Genomic DNA, 22,555 nt, shown 5'->3' on the forward strand with positions numbered 1-22,555 from the left:
TCTCTTTTACAACATGGTCTACTCAAAAAATGCAAGTTTATCAATAAATTTGTATTTTTAACAGTTTTCCTTACATTTCATGATGGAATTGCCAAGCTATTACATACTGATTATGCTGTGTGTTTTTTCCCCTTCACATGTCAACAGAACAATCACAATATTTACCACATTTGCCGAATCTGCTGGGACAACAAAATCAGTTCACAGTATACATGTACACATTGTCACATTATAGCCCCTTTTCTGAACATACATTGTACTTGATACAAAGAGAATGACATACACTACAGGTTTTTGTTGCCCCCCTCCCCCCCCCCCCCCCCACCAGATCACACACCATTGGATGTTATGAGTTTCCCTTTGACTTCGTCAAGTGAATTTGCCAATCTTGCTTATTCATATTCGAGAAAACAGTTACATAAGTCATGCTGCAAATAAGAATACACTTTATAATTATTGTTTGAGGAATCTAAAAAGGATCTTTGAAAAATACATATGTATATAACTTACAGAAATGGGTTCTGAAAATATTAATCTCAATGTGGCATTTACAAATTTGTCCTTCTCAAATACATCCTTGACAAGATCCACAATGGTAACAGCAGCTCTGGAAGAAAGTAATCTTGACATCTTTGGTTAAATAATGGGTTGTTTAATTGCCAAACGTATGAAAAATGAGAGATGTCATGAGTAACGCTTCTTGGAATTTGCCTCTACACACGGGGAGTATCTCCTATTACAACAAAATATTTTGAGATTCACAAAGATTAGAAGTACTGCTAGATCCATATTCTCCCCTGGCCTACTAGAAGACAGTTCCCTTTTCCTTACACATAATGATATCGATAACTTTCACATGCAAATGATAATCCATATTCAATCAATACCAAAGTCGTTAAGTCAAGATAATGTTGATCCAGGGGTAAACTCGGTGTGACAAGCTTGGTTGTAACAAGACACCACACATTCACAATGTTTTCTCCAATTGTGTAAGTTTGCCAGTAAATGCATCAGCAGTAGGCAAGTGGACTTAAGTCAGCCCACTTGCTTGAAGCAGGGAGTCTTGACATGGGGAATGAACATGAATGGTAGACTCCAGTTTTATCTCGTGATTATTGATTCTTTATGACCTCAGTGGTGAGCAACAAATACAATGTTACTTTTGCAATAACAGATGTAATACCACATGTACATATTTATGTACAATACATCATGTGAAATGCTACAGGAGATCCAGGTACAACAATGGAAATCTGCTATGTATTGGCTTTCAACAAATTTCCCTTGTATGTCTCACATTGTAGTTGAATTTTTTTTCCAGTTCACTTCCAATATATTATATTTCCATCTGATTTAGAGACATATTGTCACTATGCATAAATGTATCAATTTCACACTCCTGGATAATTTTGAATGGGAGCAGTCTGTGAGAACGTCACAGACTCTTTCTTTCCCTTTTTTTTTTTCTTCTTTTTTGGTATTGATGTAATGGATGATATAGTCATAATAAATATGTACTTCATCCAATGTAGGACATGCATAGTTTTTACTTAATTGCTCCATCATTCCAAATTTGAGGAGAAAAGTGTCTTCTTTTCTTACACTTTCTGATTTACAATCATGTTTGGCGCTTTGTTACTTTTTATCTTGATTTTATGCGGGTGGAACATAATGTTGTAAAGCAGAGCGATATGTTGAAAACAGTCATCTGCACTCAGTAGAGTAAACAGCTCACATTTGTGAGGCTTGAAACCAGAAACCAGATTTGGGTCGAAAAACTACAACTAGCAGGACAGCACGATTGCAGATATTTCTCTTCGAGATTGTATTTTCTGTGTTCTTTCAATGCAACACAAAATACATCCCCATGTTTGCCACCTGATGAAATTACTTCCTGCTTAGTTGTTTCATCACATTTTCAAAAGTAACTTCTTCCTTTTCATTTGCACATATCACAGGCGTATTGTCTGCCACTTCTTTCTTCAGGTCCTCCACGCTGGATGCAAAACACATCTTTTTCTTTGCATGTAAGTTATCTGGGCACCTGCAAATAACAAAGCATAAAAAAGATTATTCTTTTAAGTGATGCCCACAAGCTGCAACAAAGATAGACAAATGTTTGCTATGTGTGAAGCCTTGCTGACAGGTGAGATAGTGTTCTTGTTGGAAGTATAAATAAATGTATTTGCATGTAAAAATACAGGCAGTAACACAAAGCCTAGTACAGTTGGTCGACCCTCAATTATTTGCAGATATTTACTGTTATGAACCATATGCATTATATGCCTCTGAGTGATTTAGACAGATCACAAATCATGTACATTATGGAGATATATTTAACTTGTCTGTCCCTATGAAAATGTAAGTCTACAGGAGCAAAAAAAAGTTGAGAAAATTTGAGGAAACTGTTTTCCTTCCAGGTGTATGTAAACATTTGGCTCAACTGTGTAATTGTAAAAATATTATGTAAGCAAATTTGTACCCTTTACACTCATCTATCAATCCTAAGCTCAATACAATTCAACTTAGGAATGACCTGTTTTAGAGCTTAGTGAAACACCCCCACCATTCATATGGCCACTGTGAAAATATGAGGTCCACTTGTGACGTCATCAAATCATAGGGCAAAATTCCGTTGTATGGATGCTGCGAATGAGGGTTCAGGTTTACAATGATCTACAGGCAACCTCACCTAAGTCGAAATATTTGGGATTGAGCAAAACATGTTGACTTACACAAAAGTGTACTTGCGCATAAGTCAACATTTCATTGACTTGTATACAATTATGCGCATCAGTGACAAGTCTTGGACACTCACTGGTATACATTTCATCATCAAACACATCAACGGCTTCTTGTAAAGCCATCTCAAAATATTTTGTTTGTGTAAACAGCAGGAAGAAAAAAAAGATGTTTCAAGTGCGATTTTTCATAAAAATGTTTATCTCCTTTAATGGTGATTTGAAAAGGGAGATGATGGATCATGGTCCTAGTCTCACTTCTCTGGTCGCTAGAACGTGCACACTGCAATGGCTTGGATTTCAAGTTCACGCATTTTAGGTGCTGATTTATGGTGGCAATGCAACAAAAGCAAGAGAGAGAGATTTTTGAAAGAGTGGGAACATAGAAAGAGTCCAGAATGTCAGACTGTGAACCTCGGCATAGCTCGGCTCTTTCCCATGTGTACTTAAGACTCCAGAGAGTTTCACTGTGACTGAATCGCAGAGATCAAAGACAACGCACATAACAGTATTGCAGTGTGTCCTTAAGAAATGATACAAGGTTCTGATCCGAAAATGAAAAAAAAGGTATGTTATTTCGAAGGTATGATCATCCAAAAATGAAATAAGTTTGCTATTCCAAAGGTTCATTTAATCCAAAATGAAATCCCAAAATGGTTTGCACTGACAAATCATCTTTACATACATGACTTGTTGACTTACTCATGTCGGCTAAGACGAGGAAATTTTCAAGAAATAAAAAGGAAAAATCTAGACTTTTTTGCCGAGTCTATTTAGGCAAGTTGTTGAATTACGCGGTGTCGACTTCTGCAAGGTTAACTGTATTTAAGCTGCAAACGGCCTGCAAATGTGGGGTATTCATGTTCAGTATGCTCTCAGCTTTCGATGGAGGTATTATTTGCTTAGTTCAGAATCTCAATGAATTTCCAGTTAAAGTCTGACAAGCAGCAGAAGATCTGGGGGTATCGTGCTCACCCGAATATCTCAAGTTCACCTTCCACACATTCTTGCAGACTCTTTAATATCCGAGAACATTACAAACTTGGGGGGGGGGGACAGCTTTGAGAACACCTATGTGGGCATGGTGTCTTATTTGCATATTCCATCATACTGGTAAAAATACCTGCCAAAGTCACTGTATTGAGAAAATTTAGAAAATGTAGAAAATATATCCCCTTCATGTATGCGGGGGTGTATAAATTGAGATCCTAACCCCCTAGGCCCGAATTCACGGAAGGTGGTACAAATGAAACCATGGTTTAAACCCTGGAAAAAAAACATGGAGCGCCAAGTGTCGCACAGAACATTTTGCTACGAAATTGGTCATTTCGTCGATAAAATGACCGTTTCGTTTAAGAAATTATGTCGTGGACGAAATGTTCATTTTGTTACAAAGTGTTGTCATTTTGTTACAAAATAATAATTTCACCGACCAAATGACTGAATTCGTAACGAAATACTGTATTCCATGCGAGACTTGGCGCTCCATGGTTTTTGTCCATGGTTTAAAACCATGGTTTCATTTGTACCACCTTCATGAATTCGGGCCCTAGAGATGCTACCTGCCAAGCTTGGCGAAAATCTGTCATGGGGTTTTCAAGATGAAAATGTATAAAGTTTACACATGATGGACGAAGAGTGATTGTAACAGCTCACTTGAGCCTTATGCTCTGCTCTGGTAACAATGCAAGTAAGGGAAAAAATGACAAATCCTCCTGTACTAACAAAATCTTGCATGTTTCCACAATCAGCTTGGTACACTGAGTGAGTTGTGCCATAGATATGCTCACTTAAAATATCTGTAATACTAGTACTGTAAAAGTAGAGATTTTCACACATTTTGTGGTGACCAGAAACAAGCACAAAAATAAGAGCATACCAATATTTTTGCATCTAATAATATGTACCCTTCCAAATTCATGACTTGATTTCAAGAAATTCACAACATAGGAAATTCATCCTACCTGGCTGAGTGCAACAATCTTCACTCTAACAGTAAGAAAATTTCCCTCCAATAAAGAAAGCTCTGTGCCTGTGTTCTTCCAAATAGAGCTGCCCATATCATTTTTCTTTCAGATAACACATGAAACTAGAAATGTCGCTTTGGCGACTGGTATGCCTCCGCCATAATGCATGGTTCTCCTAAAAGGTTTATATTACAATGTCATGACAATGTGTGATGACAGTTTCACATAACTAGCAAAATGACAGGTTTGTCACAAATGTGTTGAATGTTCACTTTCCTTGAACCAGGTTTGCTGTATTTGTCTGAGTGCAGGTACATGTATGTATGGGGATTTGATGATTTTTACTTGACTTCTGACCCTTTTATAAGTTTAAATGCATTGAGTAATTTTCAAGGTATGAAGAGAAAATGTAATTTCAGTATCAAATGGAAACTTTTTGCATTTTAGCCTGGCCTTTGACCTTTGACCATATGACCCTAAAATTCCCAAAAGAATCACTGTCAGGTAGAACATGCATATATATGTACTATGTTTCATGATACCTCGAGTCACTTTCAAGATATGGAGGAAAAAGTGAAATATAGCACTCTCACTTGAGCTTAGACCTTTTGGCAGGAAATTTTCCAGAGATTCTCCATTAGGTAATACATGTATCATATTTTAAGCATATTTTAAGTTTCAAGAAAAATCCTGCAAGCACTGCATAAATGAGGGAAATAATGAAATTTTGAGGAGTTGACCTTGACCTTTGACTCATAAATTACCTAGATAACCCCTGCCAGTCAGTAAATGCATATGTACCAAGTTCCATGAAGATACCTTGAACCATTTGCGAGATATGGAGAAAAAAGGGAAATTTTAACATTTTCATCTGATCTTCGACCTGTTACCCTCATGACCTCTCTGGAGAACCTTTATTTGGTAGTAAATGTACACACTAAGTTTCAAGAAAATTCCTTCAGGCACTGCATAGATATGGGGGAAATGGTGAAATTCTGAGCATTTGATCTTGACCTCTTGGATCTTTAATCTCTTGCCGATTTCACTCAAAATTGCCCCATCATACCTCATCTTTGGACCAAGTTTGGTGAAATTTGCTTTATCTAGTCTTGAGTTATCATGTAAATGGATAAATTTTAGGATTTGACCTCTGACCAATTTTGCTAAAAAAACTAATCAAGCAATTGCCCCATCATACGTCATCCTTGAACAAAGTTTGGTGAAATTTGCTTCATCCAGTCTTGAGTAAATGGATACAATTTCACGATATGACCTTGACCTTTGACCTCTGGCCAATTTTACCCAAAATCTAATTAAGTAATTGCTCCATCACACTTTATACTTGGACCAAGTTTGTTAAGATTCAACTCAATATTACTCAAGTTATTGCGTAAACAATTTGGGAAGGACGTACAGACAACCCCAAAACATAATGCCTCCAGCACCCTTCCGGAGGAAGCATAAAAAGCTTTGAAATGTTATGTAGTGTCTACTCATCAACATTTCTGAGGCTGTATTTCCTGTGACAAGTCAAATTCACATTAATTTCAAATCTACTCACCACTGAAATGCGACACGATTTAGAGCTGATTTCCCTCCCTCCTGCTGAAGATTGTCAAAGTCGTACATTGCGAAGACAATCGTGTCATCTGTCAGCTCCTTAGTCACAAAAGCGCTATAGTGGGCTTTGAACTCGTCAAGCTCGACATATCTTTTCTTTTCTTCCCCCTCCTTTTGTTGCGGTAATGGAATCCGATCGCTAGAGCTCTTTAGGGTCCAGGTCTGAAATGATTAATATGCTATATATTTAGAGCAACAGCTGTGAGAATCCTTTGGCTGCCTGCACTGAAAGCAGTACTAAACTGTTTTTCACAACAATCCTCTCCCTGGATTTTGGTTGCTGTTCATGCCATATGATATTTGAGAACTGTCTTACCACATGGTAGATTTCTTACTAAATTCCAATATTACCTGACACATTAACAACAGTTTTTCAGGGTTGAAAGACAGAACATCACTGGGGAAAAAAGGAAAGAAAAAAAAAAGTGTTTTTTTTTTAATGACAATTCATTTTTAACCCTAACTAGGCTGGGGGGGGGCCTCCGAGGCCCCCCCCCCCCTCGACGTTCCTCGCGATGTATCGCAATCGCAGAAAGCTATCGCCACGACGTTTCATGACTTTTTTCTTTCGAGTCTCGCGCATCTTTTGACACCAAATTTGTGACGCCCGGGCACGCGGTTCCGAAGTTACGCATATATATGTACATGCATGTCAGACCAAAAATTGCTCAAAAACGTGAATTCGTGTACAATTTCAATGCAAACTGTGCTTACAGGCAAATTTCATAAAAGCATGATTATTTTGGTGTTTTATCAATTAAAATCAATGAATAACATATTTTCATGTACGGAGCGATGTCGCGGACAAATTTCTTCGCAAAAACAATGAAAAACATGAAGTCGAAAAAACAAGGAAATACATAAGAAATTCAAAAAAACAATAAAATACTTAAGAATTTTTTCTGATATCACAATTTTTTTTAATTACATTTGCTAAGGACACTAAAAAGAATATTTACACAAAAAATGTGCCTGTTTTGAGCTTTACTTTGTGATTTATACCAAATAGTCTGATTTCATTCATCATTATGCATAAATTTGCATAATTTAGCATAAATTATAATTTTTTGAAAAATTAACTTCAAGATATTTTAGATTACATCATAGGCAATGCGTGTGCCAATTTTCGTTGCGATCGCGCAGTCGACGGCCGAGATCTGGAGGGGGGCCTGGGAGGCCCCCCCCCCCCCCCCCCCACCCCCAGCTCTATCAACTACCTAAATAGCCCGGCCTAGTTAGGGTTAAGACTTGAAACAGAATAAGTCATCAATGTACAAACTCGCAGTTTTAACTTGGCTCTATCACTTCTGGTTCTAGAGAAGGAGATTTGCAAAGATTCCCTTATTTGGGGGGTTTGGGCCCCCTGGGGACCCACAGGGGAGGGTAGTGCCCATTTGAGCAAATTAAGATACTATCCCAATAGGGATGCTACCTGCTAAGCTTGAGCCTTTGGCTCAGGTGAGCTAAAAATGCTTTTGATTTCATTACATACATACAAGGAATGAGCAGATCGCGACAAAAATCGGCACACACATTGCCTGCAACGTTATCTGCAAAACCATAAAGTCGATTTTTCCACAAAAAAAAATTATGCTAATTTACGCATGATGTATGTCTGAAATGAGACTAATTGCTGTAAATCACTAAAAAGCTCCGTAAAGGCCTATTTTTGGTATAAATGCTTTCTAGTATCCTTAGCAAATGTAAGTGAAAAAATTCTGTCAAGAAAAAATGCTTAAAGGGATTGTACAGTTATGGTTGAGACCTAATTTCAGGTTTCTAACATTTTTTGGTGAGATAATGAGAAACCTCTTATAAAATGTGAAAGAGCATATAATTCTATGAGGAATTCAACGTTTATTTCATGAAAATTGGTTTTGAAATGGCTGAGATATCAAAAAAGAGCGATTCTAATAAAGTGTGGGACCCACACTTTATTACGATCACTTTGTTTTACTTTGTTTTTTGATGTTTCAGTCATTCCAAACCCGATCTTCGTCAAATAAACTTTGAATTCCTCTTAAAATGGTATGTTCTGTACTACATCATAAGTGTTTTCTTGGTATCTCGCAAAAAGTTAAAAACCCAATTCTCATCTCCACCAAAACTGTACTATCCCTTTAAGTACTTCATTGTTTTTAAAAAAATCTATGTATTTCTCTGTTTTTGACTTTTTGTGTTTGTTTTTTCAATAAAATATTTTTGGCAACACTGTTCTGAGCATGTAAATATATCATTAATTGATTTTAATCAATAAAAGCAAATAATAATCATGCTTTTAGGAAATTGACTGAAAGCACAATTTGCATGCAAATTGCACATGAATTCACATTTTTGAGCAATATTTGGTCTAATATGCATGTATAAAAATTTATGTGTAACTTCGGAACTGTGCGTTTGGACATCACAAATTTGGTGTCAAAAGATGCGGGAGACTCAAAAGAAACTAGAAATATCACTGAAGGTGATTAATACCCCCGCCCCGTGACGACAGTCTTACCCAAGGAATGATCTTTCCTTGATCTTCTGCCATTTAAATGCCGTTACCATGGCAACGCAGCTTCCGACACGTCCGAAAAATATGTCTAGCACATCTTCCCACCAAGACTATTGTGTGTGCCACATTTCATAAGCTTTTGTCAAAAACTGAGGAAGTAGTTCAATCCACAAGATCTTTCCTTGATCTTCCGCCATTAATATGCCGTTACCATGGCAACGCAGCTTGCGACACGTCCAAAAAATATGTCTTGCACATCTTCCCACCAAGACCAATGTGTGTGCCACATTTCATGAGCTTCAGTCGAATACAGAGGAAGTAGTTCAATCTGCAAGATCTTTCCTTGATCTTCTGCCATTTATATGCCGTTACCATGGCAAAAATTTTCCATCATTTTGGCTCATAATATGTGAGCTGTTACCATGGGAACATACTTTTTGTCACTGTCAAGAAATGTGTCATGCTGACCTATATCCTAAGACAAACATTCAATATGAATTCCATGAGAATTGGAAAAACACTGATGAAGCAGTTTTGCCATGAAGCATTTTGCCCTATATTTTACCAATAACATGCCGTTACCATGGCAACGCACTTTTTGCCACTGCGGAAATATGTGTCTTGCACATTAACATATTCAGATGAACATCTGTACCTAATTTCATAAAAATTGATCAAAAACTGTGGGAGGAGTTCGCGACGCAAGATTTGTACCCATTTTTGCCCATAATATGCCGTTACCATGGCAACGTACTTTTGGGTACTGTCAAAAAATACGTCTTGCACATCTACAACCCAAGGCACACATCTGTGCCACGTTTTATGGGAATCGGTTGAAAACTGAGGAAGTAGTTCGCGACGCAAGATTTGCAACGGACCGACCGCCCGACCGACCGCCCGACCACCCGACCGACCGCCCGACCGTCCGCTGATTCCTATATACCCCCTTCAAACTTCGTTTGGCGGGGGTATAAAAAGCCATCTCAGAAAGCCTCCAGGCCTAGTTCGGGTTTAACATAAACATCAGTAGCCCACTAAAGCCATTAAAACCTATATAGCCATCACTTAGAAATACTGAATGGGTACAATATGTATGTAAATATCTTGCTGAGATAAAGCCATATACTTACATTTGTCTCTTTGCCGTCAATTTTCACTGCCTGAAAGAAATAATGACAACACCATAAAATTATTAACTTGCAGATTGTTTTCCAACAATTCATAGCATTTTCCCCTTTCCCCCATGGAAGTATGGAGAGCTGTTTAATTACTGGAGGTTCCTACATCCTTCCAGCTCAGAGAAATTGACATTGTAAATAACTTAACATGCACTGCAGAATGAAAGCATGCAAATAACTGTTCTTAAACAGTGTTGTTGTTTTTTTTTACCCACTCAGGACACTTTAAAATAAATCAATATCTTTCTGTTGCAAGGTTTGTCTGACCATTCAATATCAAGCAGAAAAATAATTGGAAAATTTGAAATTGTTCGGTTCAAATTTTTGAAATTCCTGTCTGATATGAGAAAATACCCAATATGTGTATAACAAAATCTTCCAATTCAAAGAGCTCTTCAAACAAAGTTTCCAACAACCTTAGGAACTGTAACAACTTGCAGTTGCAGTTTTGGCTAGTCAGTTTGGAATTTGAATAAAAAGGAGAACTCAACACTAATTGTTGTACCAAATGATCTTCTTGTTCAGTGAAGAAGGCAATATCCCAAACACATAAATTTTTGAAAGGACTGTATGATTTTCTTCAAACTTCACTTACTTACAACTGTGTATGTGCGCAACCATGTTTTTACATAACTGAATCCCAATTCCCCTGTAACTGTTGAATGTGCATATACATACCTTAAGTTCAAATACCAAATACTGATGAGTCTTTTTTGACTTCTGTAAGTCTGCAACATCTTTGATTTCCTTGGGAACTTGGACACCGGACAAAGCCTACAGAGAAAGACAAAATGTCATGATCTTCAGAATAAGTAAACCAAAATCAAAACAAATTGTACTGCTCCTTTAAGATATCACTTTAGTGTGCAAAGAAATGTGTGCAAGCTTGTGAATACAGAAACCATTTTTTATTCTGTTGTCATTGACCTCATTGAACATGAGTTCACATGGAAGGATTGTGTTCCAATACTTGTCTGCACTGTTCAACCTGGACAGTGTGATTTTTTTTAATCAATAATACCAATCAATAATTTATCTTCATAAAAAAAAGATCTTAACTGGTGACTACATGTACCCTGAACAAGTGGAGCAATCTGACATCAGTGCAGTCAATTGTGCATATTTGCAGATTTGCAGATTTGCACAGTCTAACCAAGTCACTTCATCCTATCATAAATAGTTCACTGACATCAAGGCCAGTGGTCAAAATTAATGAACATCATCAAAATGCAAATGAAGGGGCATCGCAAAACACAGGCTCTTCATCTTCGTATGAATCCATACACATACAGCTTCATGTACAGTTGGGTCCAAAAGTTTCAGGCACATTGGTGTGGGTGTCAAAGTCAGATTTTGGGCCTAACTTTGTTTTACTGTCCACCCTTAGTGTTTTGATAGTTTTACCCTATTTCAGGGGTGCTGAATAAAAATCTGGATAATGAGATGAAGTTCAAAATGGCCATCAAAATCTGAAATTCCTTTATATCTCCTGATATTGATAAATGGTGAAAAATATTGCACACAAAAATATAGTTTTATATTTTGAGTGTGCTGAATCAAATCTGGTGATGCAACTTTTATATTAAAGAGGATCTTTTCAAAATATTCTTCAACAAATTCCAGTGTATTTCCTTTCAGATGATGAAAAGTTGAAACAAGATTTGATGGTTTTAACCTATTTTGAGGGTTCTGAATCCTCATTTAGACATATGACAACTTTTGTATCCCTGAGGGTTTTGAGATATCCAAAATGGCTGCCCAAAATGGAAATCTAAATATTTACGTATTTCCGTATAAATTGTACAAAATTAAGAATAAATTGATGGGTTTACCCTATTTTGAGGGTTCCAAATCTGAATCATGTAGATGCAACTTTTATATCAATGAGTTTTTTTTTTTTCCATAAATCCAAGATGGCAGCCAAAAATAGAAATTCCAGTTTAAGCATTTCCTTACAACTGGTGAATTAATTGAAATTATGGTTTTACGCTATTTCGAGGGTGATGAATCCGAATCTGGTTGATGCAACTTTTCAATCCTTGAGCCTTTTGAGATACACTGTATACAAGGTTTTTTACATATACACTTTGGCCCTGTCTTGAATGTCACAAAAACCTAACTAATACAACACTTGCATCAGCCAGATTTGGATTCAGCACCCTCGAAACAGGATAAAGTATAAATCTTTTTCAAATTCATTTACATTTTATAAGGAAATGCCTATTTCATAATTTAAATATTTGGCAGCCAATTTGGATATCTCAAAAACCTCAACCGGTGGGTAAAATAGTTGCTTCATCAAGATTTGGATAGAATACCCCCCAAAATAGGTTAAGACCATCAAATTTTTCATTGTTGCAAAGGAAATATAAGGGAATTTCAATTTTTGACAGCCATCTTGAATATCTTAGAATCCCCAAGAATGCAAAAGTCCCATCATCTAGATTCAGATTCTCAGCACCCTCAAAATACATTCATACTTCATTTTTGTGTCTAATTTGGCACCATTTATACAATGTATGGAAATATATGAGTTTCAGACTTTAACAGCCATTTTGGTAGCCATTTTGAATATCTCAAAACTCTTCAGGATGCATAACTTGCATCATGCAAATTTGGATTCAGCATCCTTGTTATACAGTATGTCTAAAAAAAAAATTACAATTGGATTTTCGCATTGATAACACCCAATACGACTGAACTGTCCAAATGCTACTTCGGGGTCTAAAAATATAACATCTTTGCTCCATTTTGCAGAAAACCCCTTTCAATTTGGTTGAACAGTTACATAGAAATGTGAATTGTTGTATTAAAAGCATGTCATGAGTCTGATTCTTCCAAGTTTAGCACTTGGATGCCCTTGGAACTGCATATCAATGTGTAAACACAATAGACAGCACTTGGAGGGAAGAGATTCCTGACATTCTCTACAAAATTCATTTTTCTCTGACCACTCAAGCAAATTGAATGGGGTTTTCTGTGAGATGTGGGCAAAGAGTTATAGTTTTATACCCTGAAATTGTATTTGGATTGATTCACTATTTTAAAAGTTATCATTGCAGAGGGTCCCATTGTATTTTTTTTTTTTTTTTGGACATACGGTGTATATGGAGAGATAAGGAGTAAACCATCAAGAAAACATCGGATGGACAGTAAAACAAGGTTAAGCCCCAGTCATCCAGGCTACAAGGTCCAGCCCCTGTCATCTAGGCTACACAGAAGGAAACAATTTTCCTAAAATGTTTTCATACATCTCTGCTAATTTACATTGAGCAGAGATACAATTTGTCTGTTATCATCAAAATATAAGCTGACAAGAATTACAAAACTTGTGAACATTTGAGAAAAGTTGATTCCCTTCCAGGTGTATCTAAACTTGTGGCCCAACTGTACTAAAGAGCAATTTTTATGAGCTTAGCACCAACCATTCATGGGATCAGGGCAGCCATAAAAAAATAAAAACTCTGCCTACATGTATTTAGAGTAATATGGATTTGTCTATTCTTACCCTTACTAACAACCAAATCAAACTCTCGGACTCGAACCTGAGACATGTAACAATCTAGTCCATGGTCATACCAACCAAGGAGGTTCAAAAGAATGGAGTTTTTGTGATAGTAATTACTTTTCGCCATCCCTACTTATAAAGGAGAGGTGATATATGATGGTTAAGACATGTGAATGTGCAAATAGAAATCGTGCACAAAAAAAAAAATGTAAAAAATAAAAATGAAAATTACTCAACTGGGCATGCCCATGCGCTAATCTGATATTGTCAATTCTAAATAAAGATTATACTCGAAGATTAGTCCATATCAGTTCTATTTGTCAGGATTAAGTGGAAAAGGAGGGTACAGTTTGAAATACTCTCCCACGATACGACTCTGATTTCTTGAGGGGAGTGACTTTTGTTCTCAATGGTTAATCCTTTTTCGACCAGCACTTGTGCTACTATTCGGAAATTTCTACCATAAATTGTGCAGTTTGACTTGCTTTTCCTTGTAGCAAATACAATGTGTGAAAATGATTGACCAGTCTAAAATAAAGACCTATATAATGGTGGTAAATAATTAAGAAAAAACATAATTTTAGAATATTTTCTTATGTATTTTGTTATGTTTTGGTGAATAGTGCCCTCAACGAGTGACCTTGTACAGCATGAGTTGCTCTAATAATATGCAAAATATTACAGTAATACATCAAAAATAAGATACATAAGGGATACAATGTACACCCCCCCCCCTCCCCCCCGCTTTTTCAGGCATCTTTCTGATCTACTTTGACGACAAGAGCTTTTGGATATAGGTAGAGCCATTATGTAGAAATTATTCATTTGTAGTTTTAATATGTAGTTTATTAGCTTGTCAAAGCTACAGAAAACCCACAGAAACACACTCACCATGTTGGACTACAGATGGATTGCACTCTCCTGCAGAAAAACAAAGACAAGATATACATGTACTTTCTGAGAATTACAAATAACCACACAGTTCTTGAAATATCAAAGATGATATAATACTACACACACTGACGTGACAACTTTGCATAAAAAATTAACATTGCACATTACTAAATCCGTCTTGTGGGATGCATTTTTTTTTTTGTGCCAAAACTAGGATGTCCCATGGCCTCAAGATTCCCCACAGACCTGTAAAAATATTCTAGTCAATCACAGAGCTCCTCACTGAGACTCAGAATTTCTGTATCAAATTGCTTATTACCTCCGACAAGGGAGGGAGTTAATGTTTTCATTGACGTTTGTCTGTGTACAAAATAATTCAAAAAGTTGTGAACGGATTTGTATGAAACTTACAGGAAAGGTTGAGAATGACACAAGGAACAGATGACTAAATTTGGGTAGTGATCTGCAAATTGCCATGGATTTTATGAAGGGTTTTCGATATTTTTGTAGGTAGGGTCAATGAACTACGGAGTTCAAGTTGCACGTATTTGAGGTTTGCCTACACGCACTGAAGTGCGTGTTCTAGTTTCTGTTAGGCCGGCGCGCCAAGGCGCCGCACAGCTGAAAATTGATAACGAATCAAAAGGCTTCTGTATTTGGAAATCGGGCGATTTTCAGTACCGGTATGCATACAATGGATGGAAATCACTATTCTCATTTGGAGTTCTCTAACAAGATCAGTGGTGGAAATGAGCTGCTTGGCAGAGGTTTGCGCTCTCACAGTGCTTCTCTAATTTTCAATGCTTCTAAATGGTAATTTCCCCTCTTGCAAAACTAACCAATATTCATGTTGGTCACATGGCCCACTACTAACAGCATGGTGCTACATAACCTTTTTTTTTTTCACCATTTGTCTGGTCAGGCAAGCACATTTTCAAATTGATGCAGAACACTTGCCCCAACAAATTTAACTTGACATCTGTATGGCAATGAAAGATTCCATAACTACCCCACAGACTTAGGGAGTGTTTATTTGTGAGCAGGCATTGATGACGCATCGATTCTGTGCAGCTATTGCTTAGTATTGGAGATGCTAAATTGAACCGTATCAAGAGATTTCATGGAATTAGAAAGCTGAAAAGGGAAGAAAAATGAAAAATCGGATTTGAAAAGTACGTCGGTCGCAAGCTGTCTCTGCGTAGTGCATCAATTTCACACAGAACGATATTGATCGATTCTGATAGTCTCTAATTAGTCGCATATTAACAATATCGAACACGACTTGTGGAATATGTACTTTTTCCCCGACGCATCTTAGGAATTTTTTTTTCTCATTAATTTCCTCGCCACTATCATGATTATCACTCTTCAAATAGATAGAGCTTATTTATACCAGGATTTAGACATTAGTTCTTTAAAAATTGTGTCAAGTATTGATTTTATCATGACAGTTTAAGTTGATAATGATAACTATGTTAATTTGAATAGTGTTGTAGGGAATACAGGGAGGTTAGAGAAGAAATGGAAGAAAAAGGTAAGGGCTAAGGAGGGAAAGGGGAGGGGGAGAGAGAAGAAGATGCGAAGGAAGTTGAATTCAAAGGGGATTTGTTTATCCACTTTTTACTGTCAAGCCGACATAATCATTGTGGTTAAACACTGAACAAGTGGCTAGTATCACAGACTATTAACAATCAATTATAATTGTTATTTCGTCTTTTAGATAATCGGTCATCCATCGTGCTATGCGTATGCCGACACAATCGTCAATCAGCGTACTTTTGAGTTAAAATTAACTAAATTTAGGGTAACACCCCCAGTATTCGGTCACTTTAGCTTTTTTGCAATATTTTTCAAACTACAATAATACATAGATCTACGTATACATCATATCTACAGCAATGTATGTGAAATATATAATATTTCTTTAATCTCAATTTTCATTTTGTTTAATATCACACAGAATTTCACAAAATCCCCAAATATATCACCTTGAAAACTCCCCAGAATACGGTCACGCGATATGCGTGTTCAAGGCAGCTGAAAAATGCGCCGTGCGCTACCTTGTTGGCGCAAAATTGCATCAGTGACGTTGCGGCGCCCATTGGTGACCGAATACTGGGGAATCGGCACTTGCATTCAACCCTTGTACATTAAGACACTGTATCAGGTGTATCGGCACGTTTTTCTTTTGCATTTTTTAGGATAACATCACACTCCAAGCTTGCGATTTAGTAAGCAAAAAAATCCTGTGAGAGAACGGCATATTTCTCGATTTGTAGCGCTTTTTCGGCGACCCATACTCTTAAAGCTGGGCTCAATCCGTGCACGCTTTTGGACAGTAGCGCCAATTCTGCACTTTTGACGGTAAAATTTGGGATTTTGGATGGATTTTTGGAGGGGGCTAACAAGGGAGTTTCCTGTTGTGAATGAGTGTTCAAGTACACTGTATGTGACTTGATGTGATTTGATTTGCGTGTGTTGTGACAGTTGACCTTACTGGCTGGTGATAAGTGACCGAATACCGGTAGCTGACCGAATACTGGTACCCTTACCCTACTTTTCGTCTTTAATTGGCTACAAAATTTCATGAAACTGTCAGATATGGTCCATCTTGACATTTCTGATAGCCACAAGAACTTTTCATTGACAAATTAAGGAAGGAAATGGTAGGTGTGCATTTCTACATGATTACCAAATGATCTGCGCATGCGCGAATGAATATTAATATCAGTTCTCAGTTAGCCGTCCTGGTTTTTTTTTTTTTTCCACACGCAAACATTGTGTATTATAATATGTGCCGACGGTTACATTTTATCCATACCCGATGGACAACAATGCTGTTTGCGCTAAATTAAAACCTCAGATAAAATCTTTCACTGGGCTCTTAAAACAGATCATATTGTATTTGTAAATCGATTTCCGCGCCTCTGATTGTAAGTAACAAACTTTACCTAACAGTATGGCTACGAATTTCCGTGTAAAACCCTATATTTCGGTCTCTGGTCACCAAAATACTAAGCCATACAGGTGGTACATAAACCATGGCATAAGCAAGGGTTGCAATGCGACCCCGACTCGGTACGGGTTGGGATCGCTGGTGCGCCCCTGCGGACAAGTTATACCGGTAGTAGTACGCTTCCGCGCGGGGCCGGGTGAGTATTCTGCAGTTAATTTGTTCCAAACAATCAAATGGGGGCAATAAGGCTTACACGTCGTCGGACCTCGATCGTAGCACAAAAATTACGGGGACGGCTATTAAACTATAAACAGCCCTGTCGCTGTACACAAGTGGTCCGCATGGAGTCAGGTCGGGCTAGGAGACGGCTAACCATCCATGTTCAAGCTAAAAAGCTCCAAATACTCAGTACCTATAATGACATGTGCCTACAATAATTGTATTTCTCAATTCTTCCGTCACGCCATTTCGTGCTATATTTACAACGCAATAGGGGTTGTCTCGCGCACACAGGCCTTGCACATGAGACGACGGGCATGGCAGCGCCCGCGATTTAGCTACATTTATCCGTTTTACATGTCAGCTATACTCTAGCTTACTCCCAACCAGGAAGACAAGTAGTTTCAATATAATTATCATGAGTTTTCGACATCGGCCAAGTTTCATTCAGTCTTCAATCGAAGGAATCAAGTTTAACTGACAGAGCTGATACTATGGTACAATCTTACCTTCGATTCACAGTCAAATAAAATCCAGAAATTCGAAATCTCCGATAGGGCGTCGCTGACACTTACAGATCTCCACCGCTGAAGAGGGCAAGTATTTAACGTGCGCGGTGAGCGTGCGCTCTCAGTGTAGGCGGAATGTCCCACTGCACAAGTCACATGATCTGGAAACGCCCAATTAGGCCGCGGTATCCGTATATGGCATTAGGGTCATAGTAAGGGGAAGGCTTTCCAAATAAGGATGAATAAACACGCCCACATTGCATATATAATCAGCATTACAGAGCGTACTCCGTACTCGCAACTCTCGTCAGCTGGTGGTTGACAAAGCGATATTGCATAATTATTATCAACCTTCTGTTTTTCCATTATTTTTGTAATACTCCGGTTTCGCGATTAGATCAAAATACAGTGGTCTCCGCATGACATCATCGAAACAAAATGGAAACAAAAAAGATGAACTGTGCTCTCCACTGGTGCAAGCATCTCTTGATTTTTTTTTTATTTTCTCCAATACCATATTTGGGTGATATGGGAAAATAACAATAATTAAAAAAAAAAAAAAAAAACATTGTCATTGCCATATATGAACATACTAGTACTTCGTCAATGGAATACAATTCTACGTTTTTCTCAAGCTGCTGGCGCTTATGTCTTTTAAAAGTTCCATTCTTTTTCACCACGAAGACTGATATTGGTAACAGACAAACGGAAATTAGCTAAATTTATGATGTCACTAACTCGCTACTCCCCTACTGGTCTGTGAATGCCAAAATAGGCCTATAATCAGTAACAACAGCAAATACTAATGAGCAATCAAAGTATGACATAATAATTTATAAATTCATACACAATGTTGTGAACATTGGTAGGATGTTGCAGTACATCAAACCATATTTGGCAACGTTTGGGTCAACTGTTTGTTTTTTGTTTGTTTGTTTGTTTGTTTGTTTGTTTTTGATCGACAGTCAGTGTAAGATGATTTGCGGAAGATATCTGTGTACGTTTATGACCAATTTGTGAGGCATATCATCATCTAAAGTTCAAAAGTCAACGATCACTAAACTGTGGCATTCATTTTGATATTATTATAGATGACATGAAAATTGAACAGAAAGAAAGTACGAAGTTTTTAGGCATTACTATAGATGACAAGTTGAACTGGAATCTGCACATTGCCAATGTTGTGACTTCTGTAGCACGCGGAGTTGGAATATTGTACAAACTCAGACCATACATATCAAGCTCTACGTTGTTCACCATTTATAATTCCATTATCCTGCCTTATATTTCTTACTGCAATATCGTTTGGGCTTGTCAGAAGACTAAACTCAACTTACTGTTTCTCCTTCAGAAAAAAGATGTTCGTATTTGCACGAACTCGGATTACAGGTCTCATGCAAACCCATTGTTTTTTCAATTGCGTGACACTTTCCATTTACGACATTCATTACCTCCAAAGTGCTGTCTTTATGTATAGATTCCATTCGCAAGAACTTCCCACCAACCTGTTAAACATGTTTCGTTTTAATTCGGCTATTCATAGTTATTCAACCAGAACCTCGACAAACGTGCACCTAGAAAATCCAAAAACTGCCCTTGCCCATCGATCCATACGACATGCTGGTCCTGACATCTGGAATTCTCTTTCTCATGAAGTGCGACGGTGCCAATCAAAGCATACTTTTAGAAGACTAGTAAAGAATACCCTTCTTTGCAAATATGTTTAAACAATACTATTTGCATGGTTCTTGCCTGCTGTCTTACCCCAGGTTCACAAGTTTATTTCGTCATACGTACACTACGTACATAATAGCAGCGAGTCTTTCTATGTTAGTTGTTACCAGAATTGTCAATCTTGTATACTTTTAACTACCATGATGTAGAGTATCCCTCTCCTTATCTTTTCCTCTCACTTTTCTTTCTTTTTCTCTCTTTCTTTCATCTTCCTATCTATGAACAAATTGAACGCGCATAATACTTTTTTTTTAAAATGATGTTTATGTACATAATATGTGTACGTTATCCATACTGGGCGTCCCAGTCAAGCTTTTCATAGCTTATGACGATCCAGACAAAATGTGTAATATGTTTCATGTACAAACTATGTGCATATTTGCGAATAATGTATGTATATGCATTTTGTGAATAAATCAAATCAAATCAAATCAAATCAAATCTGCTCATCTAATTCGCACTTATGGTTGCTGATATCACTGTTTCGTATTAACGCTTGAATCTTTGCCAATTTCTTTTTTTCGAGTCCATATTTCTATATAAAATATGACACTGCTTCATTTTGGACAGCCTTTTTGTGTGCTTGACATATTTTATCTATCACCCAGACAACTTTCGCATGATGTGGTATTGCACTTTGAATACATGTTTAACGTTATTCTTGATTCAACTGATTCAGAAAAAACGCAATTTTCGATTTGTTGCTTTTTCCTCATTCCGTGCTAAAATACAAAACTGAAGATTGACATATCTATTTGCGAGCGCAGATGATAAATTGTAGGTATCTAAACCCCAGGGGTGACACTCGGGCGTCCACCATTTCATAATTCAGTGAAACACGATTATCGTTCATTATGATTAAAGTGGTTCTCAGACATTTCCTCATGCGATAATTCCTCCCATGAAATATCTGCTAGCTGAAGTAAACATAAATTATACTCACAAATATAACCCTAACCCTAATCCAAATCCTTCAAGCCTGCCCTCTGCTGAGTTCTAAAATCAAAGACCTATAAACAATGTTAGGATAAGCATTGTCTGAGCTTTTCATCAATAACATCACCACAATCATCATCATCATCATCATCACTATCAACAACAATATAAAAGGCTGATTTTATAAATGCGGCTGCACATAGAGCATAATTATATGATGCAAAACAAAACCAAGAGGAAAGTGAGATAGAGTCATAACTGTAAGTAGGAATATTTAGGCTGTATATACATTGTGACTTGTATCATGGTGAGGATGAAAACTCATTCAGATGATGATATAATTTTACATTGCTTACTGTTTGCGTGTTTAGACGTAGGTCTATTTTGAACATGGCTCGAACGGTTCCAGAACATTTTGCTCCTGTGACAATATTGCTCCCACAAAATATCTGCATGTTAAGCCAAACATAATTTTTACCCACAAACATTGCCCTGACCCTACTCCAAATATTCACGTCAAACTAAATCAAAAACCTTACTTACAACCCTAAACCTATAACCCTAAATACTTTGAGAAAATAAGACCGGAGCAATTTATTGCATCAGGAGCAAATGTGTGTCACCGTCTCGAATGATAAATTCAATTGGAAAGATGCACTGATCTTTCACCGACTTAAAACGCAAAGCGCGAGCACCTGAAAACCTCTGCTGTCGGGGCATAAGTGTGATTTTTCTTCAGAAAAATGAGATGTAAGTTGAGGAGACCTATAGTTTAAACATAGGCCTATTCATAGGGAAACGTCGGTCATAATGGTCAATACAGAGCACCGGCGTAAATCCGTACCGAGGAATGGAGGTTGGGGGGGGGGGGGGGGTGATCGGCGATGGTCATCACGTACTATTTCATTTCATTTCATTCATTTTATTTTACCACAGATAATAACGTCCAATCAGCAAAAGCTGTTTTTCAATAGGATCGTGAACCAATGCACATGAATCATGTTAGCATGATAAGAAATAATTCAGATAAAAACACTGAAACAAGAACGTCAAACTTTGTTGCACTACTTCAACAAAGTGAAAGTTAGCATAATAACTTTCCTAATACAAATCTACAAAATTGATTACATAGTGTACACATATATAACAAAATATAAATCATAAATATAAACTAATATCTAAAAATACGATTCAATTAAAATAATGTACAAACCAACAGTAAGTTTTTTTTTTAGAACTAACCTATAGGATTTCCCCGCCCCACCCTCCCAGATCATGTACCTCCTCCAAGCACCCAATCATCCAGCGCATACTGTTATCATTTATGCCTAATAATCCATGAAAATGTCGGTGTAAAATTAGATTATACTATGCTTCAAAAAAATGATAAATATGACTTGGCTATCATGCCATTTTTAATAAAAATAAAAAAAGTCTTGAAGGTATAGATCTGAGTCTTGTACTTTTGATATCAGGAGTTAGATTATTCCAAGCCACTGCGCCCCTTTACTAAGTATCTCAATCGTCTTTTCCCATAGTTTGTTTTGACACAAGGAACACAGATGCTATATTCTGACTTGCGTGTAACATAGTGGGGATTTGGGAAAATAATCTTGCGACTTTATATAATCATGGACGACCCCTTATAAGATTATGTCCATGAAAAGTATCATTTTTTTTTTTCATTCATCCTTTCTGTGACTCTGTTAATCTTGAGTTGGTGGAAAAGTTGTTCAGTTGGGTATCTTTTGTTCGCCATAGGCACAACCTCAAGCGCTCGTCTTTTAGAAGGTTTA

General features: G+C 37.2%; 1 protein-coding gene across 1 annotated transcript; it reads right to left on the bottom strand.

The window, feature by feature from the left end:
* Window positions 1–310: 310 nt before the first annotated feature.
* Window positions 311–18,206, bottom strand: LOC139728601 (actin-depolymerizing factor 2-like). Its single transcript, XM_071639540.1, has 6 exons — window positions 18,090–18,206; window positions 14,403–14,432; window positions 10,682–10,777; window positions 9,956–9,985; window positions 6,270–6,490; window positions 311–2,044 (listed from the first exon to the last, which is right to left on the bottom strand). The coding sequence occupies exons 2-6, from the start codon at window positions 14,403–14,405 to the stop codon at window positions 1,888–1,890; spliced, it is 507 nt and encodes a 168-aa protein (XP_071495641.1). The 5' UTR covers window positions 14,406–14,432; window positions 18,090–18,206; the 3' UTR covers window positions 311–1,887.
* Between the last annotated feature and the right edge of the window lie 4,349 nt (window positions 18,207–22,555).

This window comes from Diadema antillarum, unplaced genomic scaffold, assembly GCF_040938485.1.
Source record: "Diadema antillarum isolate AM-2024a unplaced genomic scaffold, OU_Dant_1.0 seq00000187_RagTag, whole genome shotgun sequence".
NCBI lineage: Eukaryota > Metazoa > Echinodermata > Echinoidea > Diadematoida > Diadematidae > Diadema > Diadema antillarum.